The 12,709-nt window shown below is 29.0% G+C and overlaps 1 protein-coding gene across 1 annotated transcript; it reads right to left on the reverse strand.

Moving 5' to 3' along the window:
• Positions 1-702: 702 nt before the first annotated feature.
• On the reverse strand, positions 703-8,345 carry LOC126834595 (alpha-mannosidase 2). The gene is made up of 20 exons (XM_050566641.1): positions 7,973-8,345; positions 7,771-7,914; positions 7,611-7,691; positions 7,085-7,404; positions 6,884-7,024; positions 6,531-6,691; positions 5,916-6,108; positions 5,653-5,833; positions 5,383-5,567; positions 5,114-5,302; positions 4,979-5,051; positions 4,152-4,346; positions 3,884-4,056; positions 3,530-3,733; positions 3,128-3,309; positions 2,881-3,008; positions 2,644-2,796; positions 2,207-2,329; positions 1,872-2,138; positions 703-1,804 (listed from the first exon to the last, which is right to left on the reverse strand). The coding sequence occupies exons 1-20, from the start codon at positions 8,066-8,068 to the stop codon at positions 1,652-1,654; spliced, it is 3,342 nt and encodes a 1,113-aa protein (XP_050422598.1). The 5' UTR covers positions 8,069-8,345; the 3' UTR covers positions 703-1,651.
• Between the last annotated feature and the right edge of the window lie 4,364 nt (positions 8,346-12,709).

The raw sequence follows: 12,709 nt of genomic DNA on the forward strand, positions 1-12,709 counted from the left end.
TCCAAAGAACTCTCGTTTTACTTTTTGTTTACTTTTATAAATTTGTACTCGTTTAGTGGAGACTGGTTAATACTGTGTATTTATAATTATATGGTATTTTATAATATTATTATTGTTTTATAAAATGAATGACTACAAATTATTTTTATTTATAATTTATTATTTTATGCTCATAGTTTATTTTAATTTTACACTTTTATGGAAAATATATTTGTGCGTATACATTAATTATAATATTGAAATTGCAATTCGTCCATTCCCAAAATCTGTGCTATATTCTGTATTTTAAATGACACTAAAGACTTTTGCTATATATATATATATTTTATATAATATTTGTACTTATATCATTTTTATAATAAGTATTTGAGTGAATAAAATTGTAGTTTTACTGAAGGCTATGTTATATAATTTTATTAACACACAATGTATACTACCTTTTACAACTCTGTGTAAGCGTAAACACGATGATTTGAAGTCTACAAAGGCATGACGGCTACTAATTGTACATTGACATGTCGTGGAGAGTAAAATAACGTTCAAATGGACTTTCTACCAGTCCTGTAAACTTACGTTATGCATGTCAAAAAAGGATTATTCCACGTTGCACAACCTGTACTACAATAAATAAATTTATTGCATTTACGTGTATTTAAATACTTTTATTTATTTTTTAATTTTGTAAGAACAATTTATCCCAACAATTCAATAATATACTTTCACTTAAAACAACAAAAAATGTATTGTGTGTAATGAAAAGCTATGTGCACACAACCGTATACATTTATTATTAACAGGGCCCGAAAGTTAAAGCACTAACAAAAACAAAAAATACTTTTTAGCGCTTTAATATACACTTAAAAATACCAAAATGAAATTGCCAAAAAAATGCATGTGAATATGCAAAAAAAATTTGTTGAAGACATCAAAGAAGTATGAAAATAATTTATATCTTACTTTGGGATGTTCTAAGATTTACAAAAAAAAAAAAAATGTATAAATGCTATAACTTCCAAGCCCTGATTAATATTGGTAGTAATAGTTTTACAATTTAACCATACAAAGTACACAAATATTTCTTATTTCATTTTTAGCGAGGTGTGTTGAATACAATACAATTAGTGCTACATTTATCACAATTTTCTAAAATTAATTCATTACTTATATTAATGTTATAGTAAATAATTGTTATTTTGCATATATGTAATTTAAAAAAAAAAATGCTGTTAATAAAACTGGCAATAATATTGATTATAAGCACAATTACAGCAGACGCTTCAGAATAGTCCTTCTGAATATATACATATTTTTCACTTTTTAATGAAATTCATAATTATTGACTTACAATTTGGTTATACAATATTTTTCACAACCCCTTTCCATAGTTTCTAGTTGTACCCTACCCTTTGGCATAAATTAGTTGAAATCAATTAATGGTGTAGTAGTAAAAATAATTGGATACAAACAAATTTTACTACTCAAACAAATAAAACAATATTTGTGAGATTCGAACAATAGTCGAGATAAAGCAATATATTATAATAATAAATAGTTAAAAAATAAAAACAATAAAAACGCTATTTGATGAGATCAATTAAATTTAACAAAAATCACGGAAGAAATAAATTGATTTTAAAGTACCCAGATGTTGTCATTTTGTTATTAGATAACTTTTTAATTCCATTGGCTTTAAATGTTGTGGTTTACTAATATCAACTTTTGGTCCGGTGTGTACAAAAGACAATGAGGATTCATATACATTTAAATTATAAGTGGTAGGAGACAGTAATGTTTTCAAGCTAACCTGTAAGTTATAATAACATATCTTTAACTTATTGTTTGAAATAACGACATTGAACTCCAATACTTACAGTACTTGAATGATTATTTATTTCTGCCGAACCAAAACATTTAGTAGTTTGCGGTCTGTGCAAAATCATACCAGAAGTTGGCGTCTTCTGTTGAGTTAATAATGTAAGTGTGACCAAATGCACGTCACTTGGCAACATTAACGACATGTTATACCCATTTGTCAAATCATAACTATTCGCATCTTTTTCCAAATACCATAATGGAGGATAGAGCAATGTCGACATCGACATCATTCCATCATCGGTCAAGTACGGTTCATTCAATGTCTAAAAACATTTAAATTTCAAATAAATCTTTATCAACGCTATGTAAAGTTTCTAACAAGCGATATCACCTGACAATCATCAATACGTTCTTCTACGAGTAGTCTAAAGAGCGTAAGAGTGGGCACATTATCCATAACTCCTTGCCCTAATCCACGGTTATCGTCGTGAGTCAATCGTCGATCTTGTATAACCTGTAAAATAATTTAATCATATAAAGGTTAGGTGTTAGGTATTAATATTTTATTAGTCAACTGCTTTAAATGACCTTTTATTTCTTTGTTTAAATAAAAAATTATATAGAGTTGAGATTGAAAACATATTTATATAATTTTCTTCGTTAAATAATAAAATTTAATAATTTATAATAATAAAATTGTGTCATAATTTTGTTTTTTTAATTTGTTCAAATAAAGATACAATAATTTCATTTATTATTTTAATTTTTATAATAAAAAATTATTTAAGTTCCAAATTAAGCCTTAACTTATATAAATTTATAATATACCTCCATTTCCCCACTGCGTAATGAGGATGCGCCCAGTGGCTGAGTAGATAATAATGATAGTCTAACATGTTTATCTTCTATGTACATTGCACTAGACATGGGATAAAAGTTTCCTTGTATCGGTAATTTGCCAAAATGTTTTCTCTTGGTCATCTATGAAAATAACAAAAATATAAAAAGGTTTACATTCATAAAGCAACAATAATGAAATTAAATAAAAATTTATCCATTTCATACTTGGAATCCATTTAAGTCCGTGTAAAAGATATTTTGATTGTTTACTTCCGATGTTACCCTCATTGCCAGTTCGTAATTCAGTTGATTCCTTATGTCTACTAAATTTCTAATCTCTATATAATTTACACCTATGAAAAATAATGGTAAAACATTTAGACTTCTAAATCTATAGTCCATTATTAAACATTGGGGGGAAGACGACATTATAAAAAAAAAAAACCATAAAGAAATTGAAGAAATATATTACCTTCTATGTGGCGTATCAAAACAGCATGCCGTACATTACTAAATTGAACTATTACTTGAGATAAAATATTCCCTTTGATAACATATATTGTGGGCTTCTCTAAATTATGAGCATCTTTAGCGCTACCCGATGGCATGAACAGATAAGCTCCACTCATATCGTTACCTTTTGCAACGCCATACCTAAACGGTTAATAATCAAAAAATAAGAATAATTTATAAAGTTTAACTGTACATTTTTTGGCAATACTCCTGTTATTTGTTTTTAACTCTTACAGCTATTTAAAAAAAAAAAAACTAATATAAATAGATATAGTATCAACTAGTGAGTATAAATAATTAGAGTAGCCGCTCGCATTTACCGCCATTTTTTATTATAAAATAATATATTAAATCCAATTACCTGACAAATTTCAATGAAACCGGATAAGAATTACCAGATAATTTTTGTGTTATGTATTTTAACAACCCATTCGAGTCGAACGCTACAATGATTTTATCGTTTTCGATTGAGAAATCATTGAGTTTATCTGTTCTAACATGTACTCTATGATCTAAATTTGAATTGTTCTTATAATTGTAAACACTTATTTCCGAAATGAAGTTTCTAAAAAAAAAATTATACATTACAATATATTACAATGTAATACATTATAATATATTTTATTTCAGTAATGGGAATCCAAAAATCCACATTTTTAAAAAAAGCTATTTAAGATTCTTAAAAAATAAATAAAATAAAATTATTGTTACTAACAAATGATTAATATCGGTATCCAAATTCATAATGGTGTACTTCTTTATTTCTAAAGGGCCCAGAACAGCATAAATATGTAACTGGAAACATTGTGTTATTGACGATAGTTGGTTTTTTAATAGACAAGATGTGTCTACTTGATAAGGAACCGCTCTGCCAGCTGAATCAACTACCTGTAAGGAATGTCACACAATAAAAATATATTATTTTGGACACAGATTTTTTTTGTACCTTTATAAAATGTTGGTAAAATAATTAATTGAATTACCTTAATATTTTCCTTGTTGACCATAACTGTTATTATTTCATGTCTAGTAGACGCCAAAGTGTTGTATACAACAATATTCTTTTTGTAATGCTTATTATCAAATGATATTATATTGTTTTGAGTTAAAGAGTTAGTATTCACTCTTGAGCCGTCTGCTTCGAAATAAACATTGTCGAAATCAAAATCATAGCGCTCCTATAAAATTATAAATTTACTATATTATTTTGTTTATTAATAAATAGATAAATTTCTAAAGTATTAGAAAGTATGTTTACAAAAAAAAAATATACAAATAATGAGCTGACAATATTTTTACAATTCAGTTTTATTAAATAAAAAAAAAAATAGTCGAATAAAGCTTTCTATTTAGAGGCTCAAACACAGTTATGTTTCATTTATTAAAATATAATAATAATTTAATATTAGCAATTACTATAAATGAGAATACGAGAAATTGAGACTATTTCGTAAATGTTGCTTTTCTCTTGGCCATTTTTTTCCAAACTCATGATTCTGATATATTTTAAGAATTATGAAATTTTATGAGTTTTCTGTATTCTCATTTACAGTAGACATCGTTTTATTTTAATTTTATTTCATACGAGTGATTTATAATAATAGCGTTTTAGGCCAAAGAATAAATGAATAAAGGAAAAACTGTGAAAATTAAAAACAATAACATTTTAATACAAAATATGACAAATAGAAATAATTTCAAAAATAAATCGCCTATGTTGCAATAAGGTAGTTAATATCTATATATTTTGTAATAGCTTAAGTTGAGTAATGAATTAATATTTATTAAAAAAAATATATGAAATCCATACCTTTGCTGGGTGTAATAGGAAATGTATGCAATGTTGAATTATATGATGCAAGTTTTTCAATGCGTCCAACATTCTAAAATTAATGTTAATATAATAAATGCTTATACAAATGCATGATTGATGGTATAGTTTTACTTTTGAGCATAATCCTTAACTACAGCATCTGTTGCAGTGCCAGTAATTCCATCATGGTGTTGAAACAAGCTATGAGCATCTCTTGCTACTTGCAAATAGTCACACAACTTATATTTAGGCTGCCATAACCAATCAGTCATGTATGAAGGTGAACTCAACCACACAGCCGAATATAATATTTCTGTTGCTCTAAAATAATTGTTAACACATTTTAATGTTTTAAACCATTATCAGGAATGTTTACAATACAAATACAATATTTTTCATACCTCAACGTAGCAACTAGTTCACGGTCCATACACTTATAAAACGGACGGGATGTAAAATATCCACTCCAATAATCGTGGTCTTTATCAGCATATGTAAAGAAATCACCAGCTAATGTCGGGAAATTATTTGTAACTGTTGAGCTTTTTACAGCTTCAAAATAATCGCTTAACGTACCAAATGACGCCTAAGAATAATAATAATAAGAAACGGGTTAGCCTAAAACAGAATACATTGGTAAAATTGGTGTGTTTAAAAAAAAAAATACTAACTTCTACATGCAATGTATTGCTATTTTCATTGAGAAAATCAAATAGTTTTTGGTAGTTGTTCATTTGGTGATCCCATTCACGTGCTGACGTATAACGAAAATCATCTCCCAAAGGTACCAGTAATATATTTGTTCTATATAATTCTGCTTTTTTTTTATACTGATCCAACAACAATAACGCCCTGATTAAAAACGGTAAATATCAATTGTTTGAACATTTATGGCTTTTACAAATCAGTGAAACAAAATATATACTAATCTTACTTTGATTTAACGTTACGAGGAGTGATCGGTACTGGATACAATCTCCACGGGCAAGTGATTCCAAATCCGGGTAATCTCTTAAAGTCAAACTGACAACAAATACTTGGATCAGGACCGCAAGTATGAGGTATATCGTAATTATAAAATGGCATCATGTGTGTAAACATCGCATTACTATTACTGCATTCGTCGTCTAAAAGCACAAAATACAAATACAAACAAACTTTTAAAATTAATTTTGCCCAGATATAGATCTGGGCAAAATTCACATTTTACTCTCAAAAAAAAAAGTTTTTTCAAAAGTAAAATATGTTTTTCTACATCGGACAAACATTTCATACATAAAAACTTTTTAGGGACAAATAGATTTTTTTTTTGTTCCAGAAATAAAAACTCCTCCAAAAGATTTTGTTTTAAACCTTTTAGCTTCAATAGCTGACCAACTATTTTACTTTTAGTGTATAAAATTATTGTAAGATTCAAAAAACATAATATTTATTTTAAAAAAAAATGTATTTTTTAGTTAAAGAGTAAAAAGTCAACCCTTGTAATTTGAATACAAATTGTTGATCTATAGATGGTAATTTTAAGTTTTCAAAATATTTCATTATATACCCCAACGTTGTCTCCATTGGAATTCCAATTGTTTGCTTCTAGCTAGATATTTTTTAACTGAATAATGTGTGCGTTGAATGACCAATCCAGATAAATTCATACGGTTTAAGATGTACGGCATAGTTGGGGATACGCCAAATGGATCAATACACCAACTATATCTGAAAAACAAAATACCTTTTAAATAAAAACATATTTATATCAATATATAATATAAATCTGATATAATTTTTTTTTTTTTTTAATAATTATTTGATGTTTTGTTTATATATAATAATGCCCAGGTTTTATCAGAAATCACCACATCGTATTCTAATATTTATTAGTATATAATCATTTGATGTTTTCTTTACTTAGCGGTAATATTCAAATTTTCTTTTAGCCATTGATGTCCGTTTACAAGTTGCGTTATCATAGATGAATAGTGTGAATTTGCCTCGTCTGTCATAACCCAACCGCCAGTAACAATTTCTAATTGATTATTCGTAATTAATCTATAGCAAAAAAAATCTATTATTAGGTAAATTAAATATGACAATTTTCCTTGATATTACTTTTTCACTTTTTGTTTAGTTGCTTGGTTTATATCTTTCCACCAAAGTGAAAAATAGGATATTTCTGCCCAAATAAATTTACGTCGATGGTCTTCAGACAATTTGATGACCATATTATTTAATATATTTTTTGTATCTTTACGATAGTAATCTTCAAAAGTGTGTTTCCATCCAGGATCGTTATGAGAATGTGGAACAACAAACACCCTTAACTTATTATTTAAACTCCAACGATTCTCCGTCACACGAATATTCCAGCCTTGTTTCCATACCCCACCATCAATATTATCAAATGGCAATGCATCATAAACTTTCAGCATCTTAACATAGTGCAAAATATGATCATATTAAAGAAAAAAAAGTATAGAATCACTGACATATTTAGAAATTTAACATGAAAAAAATATATAATAAGATTACAAATTTAATTTAAATAATGATTTTATAAGTATCAAATATAGTAATATGCTCTATTTATAACTATAAATGTATTGGTTAAATTAGATTATTAAATATCACTTCTTACATCAATATTTGGTACGCACGTTCTATTTGATAAAAAAGTAGCATGTTCATTTGTTTCTTTGGAATTTTTATTCATATCACTCTAAGAAAATATTATCTTCATAAGTTCATAAGAAATACTCGAGCATGTTAAAGTAAAATGTATTAAAAGATGTGTTTACCGTTAGCTCATTAGTTGTCTGTAACACTTCTGGATTACTACTATCTAAGTAGTTAATTTTATCATAACCAAAAGATAAATAATCCTTGTCTAAGTGGCTGTGTACATTCTGAAGGTGTGCATAAAAACGTTTTGCACCATATTGCTAAAAAATTAAAATATTTTAATAATTTTGGTAAAACTAATGTCAGGTTGAAACATACATTACTAATTTGGTTTTCTAGTAAAATATATAGTATAAAACACAAAATTAAAACTATAAATATAAGTAAGAATATAAATCTTTTTTTAAAATTCATTTTAAAATTTGTCAAAAGTTAAAATTCATATTTTTCCTAATAAAGTATTTCATCTGTTTAGCGAAAAAAAATATCAGGATTTTAAACGTGTTGTAAGCTATAACACTGTATAATATTATTGGACATGGTTATTATTATTGCAAACTATATGCGTAGAGTACAGTTAATTTATAAACGAACAATTATTTTTAGTATCTCTATTACGTCACGTGTAATTACTAATTAGTATAATATCTTCACTCCAGCCAAAGCATAAATCAACAGAGCTGTTAGGACTTGCTCACTGGCGACTGCCGTCGGCTTATCAGTTTTAGTTATCATATTTTATTCATAGACTTGATAACAATATGGACCGCGCATATCGGCTATTCATTAAAATGGCAATGACCAATGATTTATCTGATTGTTGCAATACTATATTATAATTTATACTATGTATGTAGTATAGAGTATATACGAATGTAAGTTTGGTATATGAGTAAAATGTTCATTAATTATAATATATTGTAATAATAACAATATTATATAATAATCAATGGTAAAACACAACACAAAAAAATTAATAGATGAGCCCACTTTCTATTATTGGGAGGGATATTCTATTCAGAATCATTCTTTCATATAATATTTAAATAAGTGACAAAGCAGGGAAATGGGTCTGAAGTTTTTAAGGTCGTTCGGTAGTTTCCATGGTTTGACTGTTTGAGTAGACCTATTACTTTTGTCTACATCCATTGTCTTGGTATTTTCGCCTCTTTACGACATGCAAGTCCGAACTGTAATATTCCAGGGTGTAGCCTACAATGGGAGAGGCCCTTAGATGTGGAGCAGGCGGATTCCACGTGACGGCCACCAAGTTCAGCGTGAGCTCTTCCATTAAAATTGTATTAAAAATATAAATGTTTTGTTCGCCATAATAATGTAAAACAATGTAATAGTTATAATTTGTAGTATAATATGTGATTATGATATACTGTCATTCTATTAAATAAAGTAATTGAAAGTACCTATTTAATATTTTTTTTCAATAAATTAACTACGAATAATACACATTACCATTTACGAATATTATTGACAAATGTGTCTTCTCAGTCGTTCTTCTTTTATAGAAAAAAAAACAAAACAAAATCCGTCCAACGAAAATATTTCAACTTTTGGACATTTAATTTAAAATCGAAAACTAATATATCGCAGTATTGTTTTGTGTGTATTATATTCGAAACTAATAAACGAAGATGCATTTAATAGTAAATTTTGTTTATAATTCAGTTTTATTATACTTTTTTTAACCATTATTCGATATTGTTTTCTTTTTGAGCCAATTGTTAGTACACTAGTAAATATACTCATAAATGATTTTGAACTGTCTCCACTGTAGAAAATTCCCTGGATATTTTATTTGAGATAATAATCATACAACTTACAAGATTAAAATGGAGTTTATGTATTTATAAATGCATAAAAAATATTGCACAAATCGAATTTTTTTATTCAACACTTTAAATTACCTACGAATTCAAAGTTACAACTAGTCGCATGAGTTTATCAATAATATTAGTAATATGTATAATTAATAGTCGCTCATCTTTTCTGTAAACCATATCGAGTATAACGAGAAATTTGAATTCCAACCATCATTATGCATGTGAATCAAAAAGTCATGTTGTACAGTCATGTAAAATATTTATCCTATCCTTTTTGGTCAGTTCGAGCAGTATAAGAACATATTATTTGTTCGTAGGTGCCACTAAATGGGCATCATTTAACAGGGTTTCTACCATTTTTAATGACAAAAATATTGGACGTGTTCAAAATTCTGTGGCGCTAAACCCCTTCAGCCCCCTTCCCGTCCTAAGACTATGTGCGTAAAAGACTATAGTTGTTATCCGTTTTGGTAATAATATTTAAGCTTTCACAAAAACAACTATGAAAATATGCTGCCGAATCGTGTGAACACTATTTGTTTTTTATGTTTGTCTTTTGCTATTTTGGTGAAAAATATGATATGTATTGTGATGGTGTTCAGATCTATTGTGTTCTTCAAGTACTACTCTGTTGTGCGACGGAATCCACTTTGATAGTACTTGAAATATTAAAAAAACTATAAGCTTTTCAGATGGATCACCGTGGCTGTTTACTATTGTCGACGACATTGCTGTTTTACTTTTATACTCTGAACTCGGTATACGGGGCGTTCAAACCGGTTTGCAAAAGACTATCATTTGGGGAAGATTACGATAATTTTTTGGTTTACTTGACACTGGGATACGACAATCCCGATCCAAGCACCAGCCAGGATCTAGCCAGCACAGAGAAACAGATACAGTTAAACACACGGTGCGGAATTCAAACAATATGTCTTTCGATCATGCGAGCAACAGCGCTGGATGCCTCCAACCGGTTTAGGTTCAAAGAGATCGAAAACATTTCAAAAGACGCTTTGCTGATACTCTACAACATGAACGCCAACTACGACCGCCGGATCCTGTATCCGGTGTGGCTGTTTTCTTTGTACGTTAAACATTTTTCTTTATATAATAATGATTTTAACGAGGGACAAATGAAATGTGTGGAAGAAATGATCATCGGACAAATGACAGAGTCCATGCAGGACTGTCCGGGTGACAACGAATTCTCCTTGACTGATGATAGTAGTTTTGAGATGCTTCAACTTTTTCCAGGCAAGATTAAAAAACACTTGCGCCTAATTCGTCGGAATCTGGCGCGTGTCACCACAGCAAACAAATCCTACGAACAGATCGATGTCGACAACTTGCTCTTTAGTTATAAAAACCTATACGAGGTCGCTTATAATTTTGATGTGGTCATGAATGTATTTGGCCCCTACGGCGAAATTTGGGGCGATGTGTCAGGGAAGTTTTTAAAAGCGTACTTCAAGGCCACGGATCCTACGAACCTGTACACCGCGTTGGAAGGCATAAAACGGTATCAGTCGGTGGTATTGTCTCTGTTGAAAATGGTCGTATTGCGAATGGTACACATTCACTTGTTGCTTGCCGTCGCCGACGGAAACAGACAGGAAGTGGACGCTGCAATGCACAAGACGGTCACCTCTTTTGTCGACATAACCGGATTACAAGACGACCAGACCTTTGCGGAGACTTTAACTTTCTTGCAAGTCCAAAGTCCCCAGCAGGCGACTAACGATGCACTTAAGAAACGTATCCGATTAGATTTGGAGAAAATCTCATCGAAGTTTCCGGGCTGCAAAGTCTCGCAGATAGACGAAAAAAACATTCCGCAAATCTTGACCGAGGCATACATGTTGGAAAAATTCAAGACCGTTTTAAAGAAAAATCATGGTTCGGCTGTAAATTTCGTCCAACGAGTCAAAGAATGGATGGTCGGCGTTGACCTAGATTTCATCAAGTCGGTTATGGCGTTGTCGTATCCAATCCCTGGGAATTTCCCAGACCAAAATTTACCTCCTTTTTTTGTCGATAATACCACATATTATGATGAATAAAATATTATGCTTCATAATTAATATATTGAAATATTACTAAACAATTTTCTGTATAATCATTTATTACATATTTTGTACCAAATCTTTTTTTCATCGAGTACACCAATGAGAACCGAAAGGGCCAAATTATACTTACAAATTAAGTCACTTTCTAAGGTTTGTGCTCAATGCCAATATTTTATCTATGGTGACTGAATTTTAGTAATTGTTTTTAACATTCAAGTAAATCAAATGTTGTTTATTTAGCCGGCCCATTAAGTCACCAGAAACGGTTTTTATAGTAGTCGTTTTTACATATAAGTACAAAAAACAACATATGACTAGAAAGCAAAACAAATATGTTTTGCCGGATGTGGATTCATCGTCATAATAATAAGGTGGCATAGCAGCCTTCAGCATCACCAAAAGCACATTACTTACTCTATCACTACTGTAGTTACATTAAAAAATATATATATTAATTAATTGTTTTATAAAAAAAGAAAATACACAATAATAATGCCCAGTTTTTATCAGAAATCACCACATCGTATTCTAATATTTATTAGTATATAATCATTTGTTATTTTCTTTACTTAGCGGTAATATTCAAATTTTCTTTTAGCCATTGATGTCCGTTTACAAGTTGCCTCGTCTGTCAGGATTACACGACATGGCTTAGTTCAATCAGAACTAAGAGGACAATTTGTAATAAAACGAAAATGCAATAATTCATTGTAATATGTAATAAAGTAGTTTATAAAGTACAGGGATTTATTGAATAAGCTATTGTATATGGCAAAAAACATGTGTTATGGTACTAAAATTATTAATTCACGAAATAATTTAAAAATAGTTTGGAATCTAATCAAATATCATATTATATTATAGAAAAATATAAAAAATGTTAGTGAAATAATAGATGACACAGGGAAGACTGTTGACCTTTCTTAAACTATTGTCGTGATGCCCCTTTTAAATCACATAATGCGACTAGTAAATAAAAATAATATTGATTTATTTGTTAAAAATTCGTTAGAAGCTTATGTTAATTATTTAAATAATCCAATTGTATAAATATTGTTTATCTTTATCTATTATTTTGTGTTGTTGAAATCCATTGTATTTCCAGTGCTTGACTTGAGAAGAAAGTAGTAGAGGTACTTTAAAAAAGT

Source organism: Adelges cooleyi, unplaced genomic scaffold (genome assembly GCF_023614345.1).
Source record: "Adelges cooleyi isolate 19-005CV unplaced genomic scaffold, UGA_ACOO_1.1 ACOO_flye_CR_arks_rails_tigmint_CR_PRNA_21, whole genome shotgun sequence".
In the NCBI taxonomy this organism is placed as follows: domain Eukaryota; kingdom Metazoa; phylum Arthropoda; class Insecta; order Hemiptera; family Adelgidae; genus Adelges; species Adelges cooleyi.

Bases quoted from the DNA above. Each gene is read 5' to 3' on its own strand.
- LOC126834595 (XM_050566641.1), bottom strand. From the start codon at position 8,068: ATGAATTTTAAAAAAAGATTTATATTCTTACTTATATTTATAGTTTTA. The intron at 7,405-7,610 runs GTAAGAAGTGAT...CACTATGTTAAG, and splicing joins CGTGCGTACCAAATATTGAT to ATGCTGAAAGTTTATGATGC. The intron at 2,797-2,880 runs GTATGAAATGGA...TTATTTTCATAG, and splicing joins CGGACTTAAATGGATTCCAA to ATGACCAAGAGAAAACATTT.